The following is a 23,704-nucleotide window of genomic DNA, read 5'->3' as shown; positions in this document are numbered from 1 at the left end:
TAACTACTAATAAAACCTACTTGAATGTTTTGAAAATATTTTGGATCTATTCTTCCTCAAGATCATGATAATCCAGAAAGGGAGGGGACATTGGGATGTTTACTTCACTAGTCCCCAAAGTCTTATAATAATGTTTTCTTATTCGTTGGCTCAACAACTTTGGAGACTATTATTGAATTTTAAAAGGTAGGTTCATTAAGATGAGTGTCCAAACGTTTCAACCACTAATTGTAATCTACAAAAGGGGTAATTTAGTGTGATATTGATCGTAGATGTACATCAATTTATCGGCCATTGTCTTATCCCTTTAGACCCCTAATGTTAATAAACTTACTTGAATGTTTTGAGAATATTTTGGATCTATTTTTCCTCAAAATCATAATGATGACGGTCAACAAAAGTACCACTGTGACGCTTAGGATCCCGATAACTACACCGATATACGTTTCTGACTTTTCCTCTACGGTTTCCTAAAATAAAAGAACAATAGTTAAAACAGGAAGGGAGTTGACAATGGGCTATTTATTACAATAGTACCCAAAGTTTTATAATACCTTTCGTTGGCTACTTAGGGGACATTTAATTGGTTTGTTCTTTTGGTTGAGTGTCCAAACGTTGCAACCACTAATTGTAATATACAGAAAGTGTAATTTTCTGTATCATTATTTAAGGGATTTACACTGATTGACCATTGTCTTATCCCTTTAGATACCAGAGTTTTCTCGACCTTTGTCCAAAGTTCTACCTGTTAACCGTATATTAAAGTAACAGGATGTTTGTCAGAATTTAGTTTAATATCTGACTGACGGTTGGACTTACATGTCCAGGGAAGGTTTATAACTATTTTAGTTGAGGGTACAACCACTCTCCTAATAGAAATCGCGCCAATACAAAAATTGGCCAAAGAGGCCTCTAGTATCAATATAACATGAGTTTGTCCTTAGCTAAAGATCTCGAAAATTGTTGGTCTTAATGAGTTTTACTATTAGGGGAAGATTTATGAATGCCTTAGGGGTGGTTTTAGGCTATTTTCCAGAACCTCCCCTCCCTCATACAGAGGCTAGGGCCGAGACAACTAAAATTTGACTTACCGTTGGTAGAAGTTTCTTTTTGTTTCTATTTACTTCTTTGACGTCATCTTGGGTAACATCGTGGAAACTGTCATCATCCATGATTTCCTAGATAGAATAAAACATTGAAACTATAGATTGATAAACAGAAAAATAGATAATAATAGATATGTAGATATGATAGAATGATATAGTGAGTTTGATAGAAAGATTGTTTTGGTAGATAATTAAATAGAACTATAGAAAGATAGATAGTTATAATATTTGGAGAGAAAACTAGATGGATGGATAAATAAGATGAATAGATATAGATGGATGAACAACATATATTTGAATGGATTAATAGATTGTGGATGGATTAATTTATGATCAAATGGGTGGAAGATGGTTAAGTAGATAAATTAATTGTTTAATATAAAAAGATTAATAAGAATAGATAAATAGATGCTTAGATTAAATAAATAAATAGATAGATGAATGATACCTTTACAAACTGATCTTCATCCTCTTGAGTTTTTGATTCCTCCTCATTAATATCACCATTTTCTATATTTTTTAGATCATCACTCCTGTCACTTTCTGCAAATATTGTTTTCTCCTGCCCTTGCCCTACCCCTACATTAGTTGATTTCCTTTGTTTATTCCCTATACCTTCCTCTTTTTGCAGATTTGTATTTTTGGCGGGAGTTGTTGTTTGAGATTTTGGAGCGCTTTTGGTTGTATCAGCTGATTTGGACAGGGTTGCCAGAGTGGAATCTTTGTGGGTTGCCAGGTTTGGGTCATCTGTGCCCACTTCTATTTCAGATAGCAGGATCCATTTGTCTAAAAAATAAGAAATTTAGAAAATAGAATAATGATAGATTACTAAATTTGTAAGAGTTTATCCAATTGTACATATAAGCTAGTAAGGTTTACACATTTTACTGGATGGTTTTAGGCTATTGTGAGTCTTGGTTTGGTTTTCAGCAATAATATGGTAAAATTAAAGACATTTTGGACATACTGTTGGAGTAAATAGGATCTATTAAAGGATTGATGAGCATACTGCTAATTCCTAAGTTATCAAGGATAAGGGAACATAGGACTGCTACACTATTCTCCAAAGTTCTAAAATAATGTTTTCTAAATTGTTGGCTAAACAAATTTGGGAAATTTTATTGAATTTTGATTGGATAGTTTATTAAGTTGAATGTCTAAATTGTAACCTACAATAGAGGTTATTTTGTGTATCATCATCAGTGATTTGTATCAGTTTATGAGCCAATCTCTTATCCTTTTAGATCCCTATAGGTTATAGAGTAGCTGTAAACTTGAAAACAAAGACAATACCTGCGAAATGAAAGTTGAGTGTGAGCAGATCTGTAACAATTTCCCCCTTCTCATTATTACCACTAGTCAGCATGGTGTGTGTATTTACCCCTGGGCGGATAGAAGCCCCGGGCCGCAGTACGCTCACCTCACTCTGACCGGCGGCATTCAGGCTCCGGAGCTGGATCTGTTGGTATACCTGGATATATAGGTTGATAGATTGATAGATAGATAGATAGATAGATAGATAGATAGATAGATAGATAGATAGATAGATAGATAGATAGATAGATAGATAGATAGATAGATAGATAGATAGATAGATAGATAGATAGATAGATAGATAGATAGATAGATAGATAGATAGATAGATAGATAGATAGATAGATAGATAGATAGATAGATAGATAGATAGATAGATAGATAGATAGATAGATAGATAGATAGATAGATAGATAGATAGATAGATAGATAGATAGATAGATAGATAGATAGATAGATAGATAGATAGATAGATAGATATATAGATAGATAGATAGATAGATAGATAAATAGATAGATAGATAGATAGATAGATAGATAGATAGATAGATAGATAGATAGATAAATAGATATATAGATAGATAGATAAATAGATATATAGATAGATAGATAGCTACTCATTAATATAAACTTTTAAAAATTTGCTAAGGTCTAGAATTACAACCTACTTAAAATTTATACAAAAGTATTTAATGTTTAATTAGGTTAGAAATACAATACTTTAAATTTAAATAGTCATAAAATTTTGAATTTAAAACAAGAGCGATTATTTACATATTTTGTGCAGCAATTTTTATTTAAAAGTAACAGGGTGTTGGTCTATGTGTTACTTGTTTTGAGGGAGGAAGTAGGGGGGGCAGAAAATAGTCAAAAACCACTGAGATAATTATTTTTCAAAAAAGGGCTTAAAGCCATTTTAGGACCTATGTTAAGCTTCCATAAGATCGGAAACTCGATTGGTTCAGTGGTTAACGAGATTTTAACAAACAAAAATACCCCAATTATAGAATATTTTCGTGATTAAGAAAGAGAGAGAGAGAGAGAGAGAGAGAGAGAGAGAGAGAGAGAGAGAGAGAGAGAGAGAGAGAGAGAGATGAATTTAAATTTAAAATTGTAATGTAAAAGTTTAAATTTGAAATTTGACATAAAAGGTTTTTGAGTTTATCTTTTGTAAATGATATTCTAATTATGTGGGAGCGAAGCAATTCTACGATTAGGTTTTATTCAGTCTGTACATCCCGTAAAATGAAAAGGCTATCATTTTAAAATAGTTATTTATTACATCGTATATATTAAAGACAGCATTCCGTGGATAATAAGTGAAAAATTATTTAAGATTAAACCACTTTTGTCAGCCTAAAGGGGCCTAAAGCCTTGGCTAAAAATGGTATTTATTTTAATTTTTGAGGAAAATTGTCTTTTGCGAAGCTTTTCTACAATTAGGTTTAATCCACCTTCCTATATGTATTTTGCATTTTATATTTTCAATTTGTTTAGCTAGTTTAAAGGAAATAAAATCTTAATTTATGATAAAAACAAAAAATCTTTAATTTGATTTTTAGTTACATTTTTGTGGATGTAGTCAATTTTGTTTTAAATGGAATTCAAATTTATGTTTTTAATTCAAAACTTTTATTTTAATTTGTATTTTAATGTTCTGAAAGATCATTTTTGTTTTCTAAGTTTATTTTATGTTTTTTTTTCAATTTAATTGGTTGGTTACAGGGAGGGAGGAGATATTGGACTGTAAAATAAACTTGTACCCAAAGTTTTATGACAACGTTATCTTATTCGTTGGCCCAACAACTTTGGGGACTATAGTGAATTTTGATTTGTTGATTCATTAAATTAAGTGTCTAAACGTTTCAACTACTAATTATTATCACTGAAAGGACTAATTTGTGTATATTCAATGGGGATGTAGATCAATTTTATCGGCCATTGTCTTATCCCTTTAGATACCTGGTATTATGTAATTAACCTTTAGGGGTGATAATAGTTTTTCTATCTAAGCAATATCCCCTCTTTTAAAAATGAATATTAAACAAAATTCATGGATCTAAAGGGATAAGACAATGGCCAATAAATTGATGTACATCCCCAATGATGATACACAAAATTACTTCTCCTGTAGTTTACAATCAGTGGTTGAAAATTATTGACTTTCAACTTAATGAACCAACAATATTTAATAAAAGTATACAACAATATGAGCCACTAAATAAGATAACGTATTTGTATAAAAATTTAAGTACCAGTGTAATTTACAGTTCAATGTCCCGTCCCTCCGTTACAAAATTAGAAGTTGATAAAAAACAAGGATGACAACATTCATAAAAGCGAAGCTCTGAAACTGTTGGACAAACGGACATTAACACTTGTATAGTGTCAGAACTGAATAATCAGAATATAAATAAATAAGAAACAAAGCAAAATTGTAAGTAAATTTGTTGAAAAACTTCTTGATACAGGATAATGTTTATTGAAAAACTTACATTTTAGGACTTAATTATATAGTTGGTTTGCTTATAATATTGTACTTTGTTGTCCCAGAAATCAGTATACCAAAAGTCAGAACAATCGGATAATTAGATCACATAAAAATTTGTCCGGAAGGACGGACCGACCTTAATTATAGAAAAGCTTCGCTTCTAAAAACATACTAAACTTGTTCTCAAAAACCATTATTAGATTTTCATAGTTAAAAACTTTGAAAGTTGAATAGTCGACTGTTTTATTGTCAGGGCGTATATTGTATTTTTTAATAAGAGGGGGGGGGGGGGGGGGTATTTAAAGTTTGAAGGGGATGATGGCCATATTTTTTTGAATCCCAAACCCCTACAAAAAATATTTTTATGATAAATTGAGGGATTTGTTTACCATGGGAGGGGGTGGTTTTTCTACTTTACACCACATACTTTTTTCGTTTTTCTTGGAGCGATTTCTCTTGGGAGGGTGGTGGTACCCCTCCCAAAATAGTTATAAACCTTCCCGGGACCAATGAAAAGCTATATTGTTAAGGAGAACCCGATCGGTTCAGCGGTTAGCGAGATCCTTCGCTACAATCTAACAGACACATAGACATCGTTCTACTTTGTATTATAGATATTAAGTATTTTTAATAGATTTCTATATACAATTCAAATGGGGGGGGGGGGGAGAATTTATACTTTACACCCCATATAAACGCTCACAGATATCTCCCTTCCTTTTTCATATTCTCAAATACTGCTTTATAAGCGTCTATATAAAGTATTTTTATCAGATTTCTATATACAATTAAAATGTGAGGAAGGGGGGGGGGGGTGTAGATTACGTCTTTAACACCCCATATAAACGCTCTCAGATATCTCCCTCTTTTTTCATATTCTCACATACTGCTTTATAAGCGTCTGTATGAAGATATTTTAGATTAGAATCTTATTTACTGTTTAAAACATTTCAAGCTCAGTTGAAAGTCTAAAATTTGACTATAAATTATAGAGGTCCCCAAAGTTTTATTTAAACTATTCGTTGACTAAAAAAGAAGCGGGAAAAAGAGTCTCAAAAATCAGCCATGTGACGTCATAAAAATAAGGGAGATGAGAGGAGAAGTGGGAAAGAATACCCCTAAAAAAGAAAAAGATAATCCCTCATTTTTATGACGTCACAGGGCTGTTTTTTGAGACTCTTTGTCCCTTTACCTAAAAACATTGGAGATATTTATATTCCAATTTTGATTGGTTGGTAACAGTGTCCAAACTTTTCCACCAATGGTTTTAAATTACAGAATGGGTAATTTTGTTTATCATTATTGGGGGTAAATAATTTGTAAGTATGAGTCTAATTTTAAAATGTCGCCTATCCCACCTCTTAATAGTTGACTATTTGACTTCTGAATTCATTAAAAAGATGAATAAATGGATATAGGATATATGTGGATATATTGAAAGGAAAAAAATTGTCGTCAATTTAGCTTGCTAATATGGAACTCATTTATGGGTTAATTCGTTCATCCAACTAGAGGGGAAATGAATGGGGAGTAATCGTTATTTTGGCCAGCTGCAAGCAACACTTTATTAGAGTACATGGAAATCTGTTGCAACCTCTAAGTAATAATATATCGATTGTATAGATAGAGGGGATGTTTGAATTTGAATATATTAAGCAAAACCATAGGAAAAGCAATATAAAAAGAAAAATCCTTATATAAAGTAATAGAATGTTTATCTGCCGGTAACTAAAGAACTTACTAACCGCTGAACAGATATGGTTCTCCTTTACAGTAAATCTTCTTAAAGGTCCAAGAGCGGGAATTCCAAATATTTCAGTAAAAGTTTAGGGTTAGTTAAGGGTAGGCTTTGGGCTATTTAAGATTATACCTGTATGCCCATATCCGCCTGTTGATAGCTGGTTATCCGCATATATTTTACGCGGGTAACTTCCTTCAGCTTCAGTTGGATTTCCAGCACTTTTCGCTTGTTCTTCCATCCCACCCAGCCGTGACCTGAAAAATTAAGAAATACTAGAAACCTTTATCTACCATATAATTTATCACAAGCCTAGTGGCCTCAATTGGGAGGGGGAAGGGCATAATATCTTAGGAGGATGGTGGTACCCTCTCCCAAAATATTTCCCACTATGAGAAGGTACATTGTAAAGGAGAACCATATTGGTTCAGCGGTTAGCAGACACATCCTTTTACTTATATGTAAAGATTATGCGTGTAAAAAATATTTTCTGAAGGGTTTCTGTAATCAAATGTTTTTTTAAGTTCAAACTGCTTTTAATTATCATTTATTAGTTTTTTCATATGTCTAACTCTAAAAGTAAAGCGGCCGAGAAAATCACGTTTCCCCTTCTTTGTATCTTACGGACAGACTGACAGGCATTTGGAATTATAGAGTAACTTCACTACTAAAAAACACTGTAGCATATTTTGGACATAACAAAACAAGTGTAGCAACTATTGCTATATACAATTTGATTAAAGCTCAGTGCATAGGTAAAATAAGGTTAAAGCAATTTACAATGTATATATCTTTATAGCAATTTATTTCTTTACATCTTCTCAAGGATCTAAATGGATGAGACAATGGCCGATAAATTTATATTCATCCCCAATGATGATACACAAATTATCCCTTCTGTAGATTATAATAGGTGGTTCAAACATTTGAACACTCAACAAAAAGAACCAACCAATCAACTCCAAAGTTGTTTAAAACATCGGGGACTAGTGTAATAAACAGCCCAATGTTAACACTGAAATCGAACAACCCACGAACAAACGAACATTAACAATTAAAGTGTCAACACATAATTAGCGAACACAGTAATAGTGTCTGACTGATTATGACGTAACAAAAAAAAATAGCCAATGAGAGGCCACTATAAATTTTACCATTGGGCCTCTCATTGGCTAATTTTTTTTTGTTACGTCATAATCAGTCAGACACTATTACTGTGTTCATAATTGCAGATTATTAAGTTAAAGGTGTAATATAAATTGCATATAAATTCTCACATTTTCTAAAATTCATAGTGCGTACTATATTTACATTAATTAAGACTTGATTATAGAGATGCTTCACTTTGAACTCTGTATTTATTTGTCTTAAAATTACCCCAAAAATATCTCGAATGATTATTATATACCTATCAATCAATAAACTGTCTTAGTATTGTATTCTTTATACTATAAATCGTTTTCCCCCATTTTTCATATGGACCGCGAACCCACTTTTAGAGAAAATTCTATGCTCATTTTGTGTTAGGTTAGGTTAATAATTAAAATCTCTAAAGGGAAAGACACGGGTTGGTAGAATGCAAGTTTGTCATAGAAGGTATGGATAAGTAAGGAGAGGAGGGTATGATGGATCAAAATCATGTTTAAGGGGGAATTTCCTTGTATATTGTTTCTATGTATAAATACATATATAAATACAATGTTTTTTTAGAATGTAGGTATTTGTAATATTATAAATATTCCTATAAGTTAAAGTAGTAAGGTTTTTCAGTCCGAAGTTGAAGATCTTTCAAACTTCAACTCTGTGCTATTCGGGAAACCTTTATAAATTCAATTGGATGGTTTTAGGCTATTTTTATCCCCTAGAATTTAAAGATTTAGGTTAATATGTCTTTGTGTTTGTCTGTCCATCTGTACCAAAAGACCAAACAAACAGCTTGACCGATTGTAAAAGATATAAAGTATATTGGAAATTGAGGTAGGGGATTGGAGGATTGTTTAGTGGACTTTTTTTTGGGGGGGGGGGGGGGTTGTACAATTTGTAAAGGAACTGGTTAGGCCCCTAGAGGCCTCTATAATAAGATAAGCTGATTAAAATATATCTAAAAGGCCATTAGGGGGCGCTATTTTCGTTAAAACATTTTTTTGGCAATTTCTCTTGGGAAGATGGTGATACCTTAATCCCAAATAATTATAAACCTTCCAGAATCTATGAGAAGCTATCCTGTAAAGGAGAACCATAATGGTTCGTTGGTTAGCAAGATCCTTTGGTAAATACAGAGAGAAATCCTGTTACTTTTAAATAAGGATAAACTGCTTTATAATTTAAAAACTTATTTCAAGGCATTTTACTTAATCCAATAACCCAAAAGTACATACATATATAATGGGAATGTTTATCCGTTCCAACGAAAATGTAGTTATTAAATTTTTCCCAAAAAATAATAAAATATATTAGCATTTACTTTCTTTGATTTATTTTATTTGAACGTTTAATAACTAGATCTCTTTCAAAAATTATCTTATTTATAATACAAAGTAGAATGATGTATGTCCGTCTGTCCGTCCGACCCCTAAGATCTCGGTAACCACTGAACTGATCGGATTCTACACTTCAGGGAATATACCTACTTGCCCTGTGGTGGTCTTGGGCACATCTTGGGTAGTGGGACACCTAACCCCCCCCCCCCAAAAAAAAAAAACAACAACTAATCTCCCCTATTTTTTTTTCCTTTTACGAATTTTGCGAATTCGCCATTTATTCGTTAAAATTTGCGATCCATTCACCTTTTTTTGGCTGGGTAGGTATATAAGATTTAATTATACCTCTATGGGCAAAGCCCCTAGAGCCTACATTATAATAAGTAAAATGTTTTTAAAAAATTGTTGGTAACTTTAGTTTTTTTACACCAGTGCATGGGAACACCATATAATGTTATCCCGATATTGGAAAGGTATAGCTCAAATATTTATATGTATATGTAGGGGCAGGGATCTAAAGGGATAAGACAATGGCTAATAAATTAATGTTTAATGTACCCTCCCTCTCTGGGTATAGCTCAAATATATATATATATATGTATGTAGGGGCAGGGATTTAAAGGGATAAGACAATGAATGATAAAATAATGTTCAATGTCCGCCCCCTCCTTGGGTATAGCTCAAATATTTATATGTATATGTAGGGGCATGGATCTAAAGGGATAAGACAATGGATGATAAATTAATGTTCAATGTTCCCTCCCTCCCTGGGTATAGCTCATCTATATATATTTATATGTATATGTAGGGACAGGGATTTAAAGGGATAAGACAATGAATGATAATTAATTTTCTCAAAATTATATAAAGCAAATATGAGAGGGAAGTATTGGAAAATTTTAATGAAAACAAAACATCTTACATTTTTCGTAATAAATTCCATGCACCGAAATAGTTTAAATCAGCATTTTTTATTATGAATGTTTCATAAATACAGAGAGAGAAGTGGACTGTTTATTACACTAGTCCCTAAAGTTTCATAATAACTTTTCTTATTCGTTGGTTAAACAACATTGGGGATTTTAGTGAATTTTGATTGGTTGGTTTATTAAGTCGAGTGTTCTAGCCTTTCAATCAATAATTTTATGCTACAAGAGGGGTGATTTTGTGAATCATAATTAATCTAAAATCGTCTTATCTCTGCGTAAATGTGTTCTTAAATTCGAAACTTTTCAATTAAACCTCGATAGCTTTGTTTGTTTTCAAAACTTACAAAAGGGGTAATATTGTTTATTGTCCACATATAGTTCTGGTCCATTGTCTTATCCTTTAAGATGACTCTTTTTGAAATTTTATAAATTAATTTATCGTCTATTGCCGTATCCCTCTAACTCTGATTTTCTTAAGAAAATAACTATTTACATGAGAGGCTGAAACAAAAAGCAAAAAAGAAAAAAAAACAAGGTTTATTATGTTAATAAGTAGCGCAGCAATAAAAAGCCTAATAATAGAAGGAACGAGAAATTGGTATACATCCCAAATGATGATAAACAAATTTATTTGATTAAAAGTTAGAACATGATAGCCAACCAGTCGAATTTCAATAAAAAAATACCCAGAGTTATTAGCCAGCAAATGGAATAATGTGGTTATAAAACTTTGGATACAAACATGGACATAATTCTTATAATAAAGTAACAGGATGTTTGTCAGACTGTGTGTCTGTCTGTGTGTCTGTACCGAAAGATCTCACTAACCGCTGAACCGATCGGGTTCTCCTTAACAGGGTAGCTTCTCATAGGTCCCGGGAAGGTTTATAACTATTTTGGGGGAGGGTACCACCACCCTCCCAAGAGAAATGACAAAAAAATTGAAATTTTTTAAAATTTAGGGGAGACTTCAACGTCAAATAAGGTGGTATCGTACATAAAAAATTTACTTTAACAAACAAAAACATTTAAAGTGCCACTAGAGGCCTCTAGGGGCGTAGCCGCTAGTGATAGAATAAAGTAGTTTCGCTTACAAAAGAAAAAAGACATAATACATAATAAGTAGTATTGTTTAAAAGATAGGATATCTTGTATATTGATGAGAGAATATATCTCAACAATTAAGCGGTTTTCTTATATGTATTATATAATACGATTACATTAGGAATTTACTTTAACTTTACTGTTATTTTAATGTGCCCTATCGCCTCTTGAATCGTAAAAATATATATTATCCTATTTAGTGATTACTATCTAAATTTCTTTTCTTTCAAACTAGCTGCATGCTTTTTAGCAAGGTTTTAAAGGGATAAGACAATGGCCAATAAATTGATGTACATCCCCAATAGATACACAAAATTACCCCTTCAGTAGATTACAACGTTTTATGACACCTAACTTGATGAACCAACCATTCAAAATGCATTAAAGTCCTCATAATTTATAATGCAACGAAAAAGAAAAAGTTGGGGGCCAGTGCAATAAACAGTCCAATTTTTCCTCATTACCTGTCTTTTAGCCTTCTATAAACTACTTTTTAAGGAATGTTCTTTAGGTGAGCTAGCCTTCCCCAAAATATATTAAAGCTTCCATTTAAAGGAGAACTCATTCGGTTCAGTGGTTATACGAACACAGTGCTACGATTATATATCGGGATGTTTTTTTTTAATCTAAAGTTTGATAATTTTTAATATTTAACCTATTTTCCTATCGTTAACCCACTGAACCGATTGAGTACTAAAAACAGGATAGCTTCATATAGATCCATTATGTCTTAATTTATGTCTTGGGATGGTTTTAAGCTATTTTAACTAAATACTAACAAATTACGAAGTAAATTTTTAATCAAATATATTTTCTGGAGGTTAGGTTATTTTTTTTCCTAGAGCTTTGTGATTTTTCAGGGAACTAAAGGGATAAGACAATGGCCGATAAATTGATGTGTTTCTACAATGATGATCACAATTAGTGGCTGAAACGTTTAGACACTCAACTTAATGAACCAACCAATCAAAATTTAATAATAGTCCACAAAGTTCTCAAGCCAACGAATAAGAAAATGTTATTATAAAACTTGAGGAACTAGCTTAATAAACAACCCATTGTCCCCTCCCTCCCAATTTCCCAATTTCCAATGCATATATTTTGTATGTAAAAGCTTAGATATAGAAACAAATATAGAATAACAAAAACTCATACAATATACTTTTTTATTTTTACCAGGGAGGGAGGGGACATCGGGCTGTTTATTACACTAGTCCCCAAAGTTTTATAACATTTTCTTATTTATTGGCTTAACAACTTGGAGGACTTTTATTGAATATCAATTGGTTGGTTCAATAAGTTGAGTGACCAAACGTTTCAACCATTAATTGTCATCTACATAAGAGGTTATTTTCTGTATTATCATTGGGGATGTACATTGTACATGAATTTATTGGCCATTGTCTTATCCCTTTAGATCTCTGAATAGATGTTTGAGGTATGTTGTTACAATAACAGTCAAACATAAAAAATTGAAAGGGTTTTCCAGTACGGCTTTGAAAACGTAGATTAGAACCGGTTCTACGCCATACTGAAAAATCATGTATAGCATCGTATTACAGAAGTTTACCACGAATGTTTTATCAAAAAGCAAAATAAATCTTTATATTTAAAATGCAACTCTTTCTTAATTATTACTAACTTTTACATGAATCATTAGGCCTTGTTTGAAATTTATAGAACAATTTTAACCTGCCTAAATTAACCTATATGATAGACATGTATATATTTTAATTGACCATTTTGGTAAAATTTATATTGGCCTACCGTTGGATGTTTGTATTGTATGACGTCACTTTTTATTAGGCACTATAAGCTGCTTCATAAGACGACCGTACCCCAAATATAGAAAAGCTTCGTTTACAATAACGTTACTTGCTATAATATAATGGATTTAGTATATGGAAATATTATCAGGGTAATAATTAGTCTTAAATTCATATTGTTAATATAGGCCCCATTTATTGGTCAGTTTGTTCATCCTGTATTATGGGAGGGTATAAGGTAAAGAGGGTGGATCGTTATTTTAGTCAGCTGCGAGCATCACCTTGTTATACTACATAAAAATCTGGTGCAACATCCAAGTAATAATATATAGATTTATAATATAATTTCAATGTATAATAAATCAAACAGAATTTATAAATACTCAAAATACAATGATAGATGAAGGATTAAAGATAAATATTCTCGAATGTTGATTAGTTTACATAATGCAATGTAATTATGTATTTGTACATAATTTACCTAACTTTCCTAATACTATCTAAATAATATATGAGAAAACTAGCTGCTACGCCCCTAGAGGCCTCTAGGGGTACTTGAGGTAAAGGGGTGGGAAAGTCGATCCTTCATTTTGAATTTTAGTTTAAAATTAAGTGTAAAAATTACATTCTGGACTTATTAGAAGCAATAAATAAGAAACATATCGGTTCAGCGGTTTGGAGACAGCGTAAAGTGCATCATACGATAAAATTGACCAATGAGAGGCTAGTATAAATTTTACCATTTTGGTCAATTACAGTGTAAAGTGGCCTCTAATCGGTTTCATAGTCATACCTGAATATATATTCCCATCCATGTTTCTACAATATAATTTATCTTTCATTGTATATTTCAGTTTCAATTCAAAATCAAATATATGTATGTGAGGGGACCTAGAGATTTTACCATGTTCGTGTACAAAAACCTTAAACATAGTTTAGTAAAGTTTGTTTGATTTCTAGGACAAAGCTTAAATTGTGTTAAAATTTTGTCAAAAATGATCCATGTGACGTAATAAAATGAGGGAGATGAGAGGAGAAGAAGGAGGAAAGAAAATCCCAAAAAAGAGATGGATAATCCCTCGTTTTTATGACGTAACATGCTGTTTTTGTTGAGGGACTTTTTTCATCTTCAAAAACCTTAAACATAGTTAAGAAAAGTTTGTTTGCTTTCTAGGACACCGATTTTTAGACGACTAGACGGCCCAAACTATTTTTTAGTTTTTGAATAAAAAATACATAGTTGACCCTCCAGGGGCTCTTATCATGCCCTTGATTTAAGGGATAAGACAATGAAAGATAAATATTGATATACACCTTAAATTATGAAAAAACAACATTACCGTCAATGTAGATTTAATTAATAGAAGAACAGATAATTTGCAGATAAGTCCCAACGAAAGAAATAACACGGTTATATAACTGTGTAATTTACGACTGACATTAACCTTCATCCAATTCATAAGTCAGGTTTCTAGATAAAGTCCAAATTGTGTGAAAAATCCTCAATGTAACGTCATAAAAATGAGGGATTATCCATTTCTTTTTATGGGTTTTTTTTCCCACTAATCCTCTCATCTCCCTCATTTTTATGACGCCACATGGATCATTTTGGACACAATTTTGGCTTTATAAGGTTTCTATACTTGTACATGAACAAATTCTGAGGTTCCACCAAATGCTTATTCATTGTATGTATGATATTGTTAAATAAAATTCATATTTCATTTTCTCACTTCAACATTTTCTTTTTCTGGCAGCTCAAGATATTTATATAATTAGGGTATGTCTGTATGTCCCCCCATTACAAAACTCTCTCTTTAATAGATATGATATATAAATGTTTGAAGACGATTAAAGTCCCTCAACAGATTACGACGTCAAATGACCAATGAGAGGCCAGTATACACTATAATTGACCAATAATAAAAATTATACTGGCCTCTCATTGGTTATTTATCGTATGACGTCATAATCTCTTGAGGGCCTTTAATCGTCTTCTAAATGTTTTTTTTTTCTTGGTTTCTGTATTCGAAGATTAAAAATAGCTTAAAGCCATCCATTTTGAAATATCCTATAACAATCTTGGCACTTATGTAAAGCTATGTGAATGGAGAAATCAATCAGTTTAGTTGTTATTGGCATATTACATTCTTCAAACAAGGATAAGTTTCTTCGCCCCTAGCCTCTAGAGGATGTTGAAAGAGGGGAGAAAAAAGACTAAAACCACCCCAAGACAATTTCCGAGATCTTTAGCTTCAGGCAAAACAATTCTAATTTATATTATAGGATGATGTTAAACAAAAGTGTTTTTTTTTGTTTTTCATTCTTACCTGTAATGTTACCATACGGCGAGATTCTAAAACCCTCCGCCAAATCGCCATCCGTCAACAGGCCCAGCCCGCCGCTCAACACCCCGCCATCCTCACTCACACCGCCGTCATATATATCCGCCAGCCGTACGCCGGGCGAGAACTCGTCGCCCACCGGGGCGGTGTACTCGGCTACGGGGCTGTCGTATGGACAACCGTACAGCTCAACGCGCATGCAGACGGTGCGCGGATGCACGCTGTGAGGGAGGAAGCGCACTTTGCTCGCCACGGGCGCGGGATACAGGTTCTAGATAGATTGATAGATTATAAAGTGAAACTTATAGCTGTCTAAAATAACGATCCACCACGTGTCACCCTACCCTCCCCCCCCCCTTACTGGATGAACGAACTGACCAAAATATGATATCCATCTTGACAACCTAAATTGATTTTTCTCCTGTCATATTATCCTCGTATGTATATTATATATACATACGAGGATAATAGATGCTGTGAGTATTGATGCAAAAAATATGACAAAATATAACAAAAAAATTAGCCAATGAGAGTCCACTATAAATTTTACCATTGGTCAATAACGGCCTCTCATTGGCTAATTTTTTTTGTTACGTCATATTTTTTGCACCAATACTCACAGCATCGGATAATATATACATTAATTGAACATATTTTGTCAAATGCTTTGTTAAGTTCAAGCTGACTCTAATTAAGCAACTAAAATAGCATTATAATGCGTAACACCCAATAACAACCAATTTTTGATAATAGTGTTTTTTTTAAACTAGAATGTTTATTTGCTATGGCAAATAATTTTTATCAGATATGTTACAGTTCAGTATTGTGTCGACACCGATCATTATCCGTTGGATTAGAACCGGTTCTCAGCCATACTAAAAAATCATGTTTAACATTGTATGACAGACAATTTTCAACGAATAAAATTAAAATAAAATAAAATAATTTTAGTTTTATTAGCTGGTTTTAATCTTATATTTTTAATAATTGCGGAAAGCTGTCTATAATACGATGCGATAAAAGTTATTACTGTCTCTTGTATAATACAGTTTTTGACATTTTTGAATCCTTTAATCCAGGAAGGAAGGGAGGGGACATTCGCTGGCTTAAAACTTTGGGGACTTTAAATTGCTTGGTTCCAATGTGTCCAATTACACCCTACATCAGGGGTAATTTAGATTTATCATCATTGGTGATATACATCAATTTATTGTTCATTGTCTTATCCCTTTAGATCCCTGATGTCATTACCTGATGGTTAGAGAGGTAGGTATTCTGGTTTCCATGCAGCAAATGATCTCCGGAATGGCTTTCATATTGTACCCATTTACCTAAAAATAATATAATGAATTAAACCATTTATCCATCTATCTATCTATCCATAAAATAAATGTACCTATTCCTATACCTCTATCAATTTATGAATATATCCACCTAGAGGCCACTAGGGGCGGAGCCGTTAGTATTAAAAAAACAGGTACCAGACATGTGTTTTAACATCAATTTTGAGTTCTTATTTTGCCGCTAGGTGTCCCAATCTAGTAAAATTATTCACCATTTTCACATTACATAAATAAGATTTTAAAACATAATTACTCCCATAAACTTTATAAATATTTGAAACTTAGATATATAATTTAATGTCAATATAAATTTGGCCTTGTTTTGAGAAGTGTTATATAAAACAAGGCTATTGAATATTAAATTATTAACTAATTACTAAACATGTAATCTTAACTTAAGATTTTGTCTATAATCAATACATTTTCTGTCTTTATTTTTGAAGCCTGCAGGGCAAGTATCGCAAGTAATTTAGAAACCATTTGCATGTACAATTGTACATCAACTTGGCATATGCAATTTGAAGTAGATTTTTATCAATCACTTTACTTCCTGTCGGCCTATAAATACAACAGATAATCTTTATTCATAATGTCTTTCTTTAAATCTATCTATCTATCTATCTATATGTCTATTAAGCTATAAAAATTGGAAAGAATTTTAATAAATAAAATAGTAGATGAGAAAACTGCATAAAATTTTAAGGATTTTTTTTATAAAATTCGTTTTTTATATAATTCATTATTTAAAAGTGCAAATCCAATTTAAGTTAATAAATTTTGACCAATAGGATAGGTGGATTGGAAACTACCTGCGCTCTAATTGGTTGAATGATGTACGTCACTTAAGCTTCTCCAATCAGGGCGCAGATAGTTTTCAATCCACCAATCACAGATGTCAAAATTACTTAACTTAATTTGTATTTGCGCTTATAGATAAAGAATTATACAAAAAACGAATCTTATAAAAATTCCTTAAAATTTTATGCAGATTTCAAATCTATTATATTCATTAAAATTCTTTCCAATTTTTATAGCTTAATGTCTATCTATCTATCCATCTATATGTATATCTATCTAGCTATATATCTATCTATCTGTCTATCTATAAATTAAACAGATATTTCATTTCTGTTTATTTTTAATCTCCATCTATTTATATCTATCTACCTGTCCATCTATCTATTCAACCATATGTCTATCTATCTGTCTATCTATTTATCTATAAATTTGGCAGATAATCTTCAACTGTTGCCAAAGATTGCATTTATGTTCATCTATTATATCCATCTTTCTATCTGTCTGTCTATCTTTTTACCTATAGGTTGTCCATCTATCTATCTATCTGTTTATCCATCTATCTATCTATCAATAAAATTTGACAGATAATCTTGAACTGTTGCTAAAGATTGCATTTCTCCTAAACTTGTTAAACGATGTTAACAATTTAAATTTACTAAAATATTAAACTAACTGCTTGCTAGGTGTTGTTATAGGGAACAAATCAGACAAAGAACATTAGGAAATGTAGAGTAAAATAGTTATTATTTTAAAGTCTGACCAAAAACATCAAAATTAATATAGGACTTTACACTGAGAAAAGTAGTTATATAGATGAATTGCTTTTCATTTTTTTTCTTGATCGTCAAAGAACTCCCCATAGAGTAAGGCAATTATCTTCATATTTTACCCTAGTATCAAAAAATGAAGAATAAATATGTTTAAATTGACTTTTTATAAGCCTATACATATTATACCCAACTTTTAAGGGAATCTTTGGGCTATGTTTGAAATAATTTTTTAAAGCACAGGAAATATTTTAGTAAAAATGGAATGAGTTTATTCTTTTAAAGTATATTAGTTCATTTACTTGAAACTTCTCTCATATCAAATTCTTAAATCAATGAAAAATCAAAATACCTAAATAATTAAGTTTGAGATTTCTAATAGAAAACAAGTAATAATTTATCCATAAGTTGCGAAGCTTACAAAATCTCAGCTTTTTTCTTATTATGGGATTAGAATAGAACTCAGGGATCTCAAGGGATAAGACAATGGCCGATAAGTTGAAGAACATCACCAATGATGATATTCAAAATTACCCCTTCTGCAATTTACAATTAGTGGTTGAAATGTTTAAACACTCATCTTAATGAACCAACCAAATTAAAATTAAATAAAAGACCAAAGAGTAGTTGAGTCAACGAATAAGAAAACGTTATTTTAAAACTTTGGAGACTATTGTAATAAACAGCCAATTGTCCCCTTCCTTTCTGATTTTCTACCTTATTCAGAAGTTTTTGATTATCGTCCTAAGAATCACCATTTCAAAATTAAACTATCCTCCAACAAGATTTCTAGCTTAATTTACTTTCTTGTAATTATTATAGAGTTGCTACAGTCGTAAGATTATACCATACAAAAATACATGAATCTTTTGAAAGGTTTGAACTAAATAGACCGTTTTTTCCTACATTTGCTTGTCTGTAAATATTTTAAGCAATGTTTTAAAGAAAAAAGGAATAAAAAAAGATATCTAGAAAAGAGAGAAACATGAAAATAAAAGCTTTAAGGCTTTCTTCTGTTACAGAATAAAATTGAAATTTATATCCAATATAAAATTTAAGGTTTTGGCAGTGAGGGAGGGGACATTGGACTGTAAATTACACTGGTACCCAAAGTTTTATAAACACGGTCTTTTATTTGTAGGCTTAAGAACTTTGTGTACTTTTATCGAATCTTGATTAATTGGTAAACATACTAGCAATGTCCAAACTTTTTCACCAATAATTTTAATAAATAAATAGGGCTTAATCTTGTTTATCAAAATTAGAGGTATGTTTTATTATCTTTGAACATAAAAGTCGGAGACAAAATTGTTTTTCTTTCGAATAAAAACCATCATAAATTCAAATGTTGTAAAGAGTTTTTATTCAGGGGGGGACATTGGGCATTGCTCGCTTATTAACTTGGGAGACTTTTGTTAACTTCTTAATGTGATCTATAGAAGGATTAATTTTGTGTATCATTATTTGGGATGTATATTAATTGATCAGTCATTGTCTTATCCCATTAGATCTCTGAGAAAAACCAAAAAAAAATCCAATTGTTGTAAAATGGTCTTTATTTTTTTTAAGAGGGTGGGAACCAACCAATCATAGTTCTATAATAGCGCCCATTGTTTAAGTCAACCAATAGGATAATTAAAAAATGTGGGTACCAGTGTAATTTACAGTCCAATGTCCCCTCCCTCCCTGCTACTATCTAAATATTTGAGGTATTTATTCAACAAGGGATTTCAAGTATTTTTACAAATATTTCCTGTGTAACTATCAATTACTAGCGGCTACGCCCCTAGAGGCATCTAGGAACAGTCGATGAAAGTATGGGGGTGTAGCTGGTGGTACACTCCACAAAAATAGTTATAAACCTACCCTTATAAGTTTTGGGGACTTTTATTGGTTGGTCCATTTAGTTGAGATTCAACCACTAACTGTATTCTAAAGAAAGGGTAATTTTGTGTATCATTATTGGTTAATACAAATCAATTTATCGGCCATTGTCTTATCCCTTTAGATCCCTGTCTGCAAATATTGAAAGCTGTCCAAACCTTGTGGCGGACACAAACAATGGATTTATTATTACTTGGATGTTGCCAAAAACGATACCCCCCCTCTTCCCATCTCCGTCTACTGAATGAACGAACTGATCAATAAATAAGGTCTATATTATGTGCTAAATTGGCGACAAATGTTCCCCTGTCAATATATCCACGTATTTTATATATCCATTGTCTAAACCTTGTGGCAAACACACACTCACACACACACACACACACACACACACACACAGGAGATAAAGGAAGCGAAGCTTCTCTACACAATATATCCTGTAAAACATTGGTCTGTACGTCAATTTCAAAATTACGGTAAGATGAGTTATAAGGCATCTTTTGTCCTATTCGTTTTATTAGAAGATTAAAAATAGTCGCTACTTTAGATTTGTTTTATTACATTCTGATTGATTGGTTCAAAACTAGCAGTATTCAAATATTTCAACCAATATTTTCAATCCACTGAAGGGGTATATTTCTTTTAATCATTAAATTTATCATCATTGAGGATGTACATCAATTTATTGTCCATTGTCTTATCACTTAAGAACCTTATTATTATGATTATTACAAAGTTTTAGCTTTGCAATTATGGATATTGGCATTCTCGTTTCTTCTTAAAATAAAATAAAACTACCCTTTCTAGCAGGGAGGTAGGGAGCAGTGTTGGTAAAAATAATCTATTTCAACCAATATTCAACAGCTTTCAAAAGTAGAATTCATACATAAGGGGAAGATAAATTTATCAATCATTGTCTTATCCCCTATATCCCTGCTGTCCTTGTAAAATAAAATAACTATATCAGGGATGGAGGGGACATTAGGCTGTGTATTACAATAGTTCCCAAACTTTTATTATAACATTTTCTTCTTCGTTTGCTTTAAAACTTTGGGGACTTTTTATTAAGTTCATTAAGTTGTGTGTCCAAACATTTCAACGACTAATTATAATCTACAGAACGGATAATTTTGTTTATCATCATTAGGGTTGTACATAAATTTATCGACCAATGTCTTATCCCTTTAGATTCCTGATAATATATAAATAAAACTATCCCTTTCATTTCATAGGGAAGGTCCCTACAGTAATTTCAAAATAAAATAGATAAATATAAATTATATTGATAGATAAAATATTTGGGAGAAATAGTTAGAAAGATTTACAAATGAATTGATAGATGGATGGATAGATAGATGGATGGATGGATATATAGACAGAGATATTGAAATATAGTTAGATGAACAGATAGAGAGGTTGAAATATAGATATTTAGATAAAAAATGTAGCATAGTGACGTAAATAGATTTATATATTACTTTGTGACATAGATAGATGAATAGATGAAGGATTGAATTATCAGAGAGATAAATAGATGGATATATCTATAATACAAAGTAGATTAATGTCTGTCTGTACGTCCGTCCGTCTGTCTGTCCGTCCATATGTCTGTCCATCCGTCTGTCTGTCCCTTAAGATCTCGGTAACCACTGAACCTCCTTTTAATTACCTCCTGAGGCAAAGCCCCTAGAGTCTAGGGGCGAAGCCGATAGTAGAATATAAAAAACAACTGAAATTCCTTTTGAGATTTCTTGTTAATGACAGATTGGATTTAGTTTTCTGGGTTTGCATGGATAGATAGATACATAGATGGATTATATGTATAAATGAAAGAATGGATAGATAGATAAATAGAATATAAAAGACAACTGAAATCCCATTTGGGGTTTCTTGTTATGACAGATTGGATTAAGTTTCAGGGTTTGCATTGATAGATAGATAGATGGATTGATAAGTAGATAGATTAATGGGTAAATAGATAGATAGATAGATGGAATAATGATTGGTAGATGGATTGATTGCTAATTAGATAGATTAATGGGTAAATGGATAGATAGATTGATAGGTAGATATGTGTAGTTACTTAAATGGATAGACTGACAGATAAACTAGAAAACTCAGGGATATTAAGGGATAAGTTAATGGCCGAAAATATATGTACATCCTTAATGATTATACACAAAATTATCCCTTCTGTAGATTACAATTAGTGGTTGAAACATATAAACACTCAATTTAATGAACCAATCAATCAATCGAAGTTGTTGAGCCAAAGAATAATAAATCTTTGGTGACTTGTAATATAAACAACCCATGTCCCCTCCCTCCCTGAAAAAAAACTACACTACAAAAATGAATATGATTTATGATAGCTCATTTTTAAGCCTATACATAGTGTTGAGTTACGAGTTAGAGGTTTTAAAGATTAGTTGGTAATATCCAAAAATATTTTAAATGGGAATATTAACCATCCCCCCTTCTTCCTAAAGGGGTAATACACCCACCTAAAAATATGTATCAAGAAATTAAATCTTATAAGGGGGAGGGGTGTCTTGAGCAAAACAAAATATTTGAACCCCCCAATTTTTTTTCCTTGGGGGGGTGGGGTTAAAAGGGGTCAATATTAAGATGTGTATATAAAAACCATCATAGCCAAAATATAAATATAGGAAATGGGAGGAAAATCCTTTAATGTGGTAAGCGAGAGTGGGAGGCTTATTTTGGGAAATAGACATCAGAAACATAATTTTAAATGGAGAAAAAAATAATTCCGTATTAAAGTAACAGAATGTCTGTCTGTCTAAGTGATGTTAGATCTCGCTAACAGGTATTGGATAATCTTAGGACTTATATGAAGCTTCCCTAAAATGGTGAACCCAATCAGTTTAGTGGTTGACACTTATAACATTGTATGGCATCATCATATTAATGGATGTAGAATATAAGTGGATATTATGACACGGAAAAATTTGTCGTCAATTTAGCTTGCTAACATGGATCGAACTAATTTATTGGTCAGTTTGTTCACCCAGTACCTCCTACTAGAGTATGGGGTAAAGGAAGTGGATAAGGCTATCATTATCTAAGCCAGCTGGGAGTATTACTTTATCAGAATACAAAAAAAATCTGGAGCAACATCCATGTAATATTATGTATATCCATTAATAAATCTGAGAGATTTTATGTTAATAACATATGGTTAAGTGTCAGACTTTCAGGGTTCTTAAGGGATAAGACAATGGACGATAAATTGATACACACCCTTTATTACAATAAACTATCAAATTATTCTTTCTGTAGATTAGTTTGTACAACCAAATCAAGATTTAAATTTAAATTTTAAGCATACAAATATTTTTGGGAAATCCAGACTGAATGATATAATAGTTTTATAATTTGGTTATCTTGTTTGTTGGCTTAAAAACCTTAGGAACTGTTGTTCTTATTTGTTGGTTTCAAACCAATAATGTCAACATACAACAGGGGAAATTTTGTTTAACAACATTGGGGATGTATATTATTTTATCGTCCATTGTCTTATCCCTTTCTTCTAAGGTACCAACTATATATAATATGTAGAGTAGATTTGCAACTCAAAAAGGGAATTCGGACAAGAAATGAAATATTTAGAATTTATTT

The 23,704-nt window shown here is 31.8% G+C and overlaps 1 protein-coding gene across 1 annotated transcript in view; it reads right to left on the bottom strand.

Annotated features, from left to right (window-relative positions):
• Positions 1-23,704, bottom strand: part of LOC145318130 (discoidin domain-containing receptor 2-like) — a 131,640-nt gene that overhangs the window by 64,027 nt on the left and 43,909 nt on the right. The window contains exons 5-11 of the mRNA XM_080159479.1: positions 16,525-16,604; positions 15,259-15,544; positions 6,782-6,906; positions 2,400-2,577; positions 1,555-1,892; positions 1,092-1,178; positions 335-470 (exon numbers count right to left, since the gene is read on the bottom strand). Of these exons, the coding sequence (XP_080015605.1) occupies positions 335-470; positions 1,092-1,178; positions 1,555-1,892; positions 2,400-2,577; positions 6,782-6,906; positions 15,259-15,544; positions 16,525-16,604 (1,230 nt within the window). The remainder of the gene's footprint in view (positions 1-334; positions 471-1,091; positions 1,179-1,554; positions 1,893-2,399; positions 2,578-6,781; positions 6,907-15,258; positions 15,545-16,524; positions 16,605-23,704) is intronic.

This window comes from Acartia tonsa, chromosome 4 (assembly GCF_053477335.1).
Source record: "Acartia tonsa isolate MP-2025a chromosome 4, ASM5347733v1, whole genome shotgun sequence".
Classification (NCBI taxonomy): Eukaryota; Metazoa; Arthropoda; class Copepoda; order Calanoida; family Acartiidae; genus Acartia; species Acartia tonsa.
Note: the sequence above shows the minus strand (reverse complement) of the source record. Positions and strands in the feature narration are given on the sequence as shown.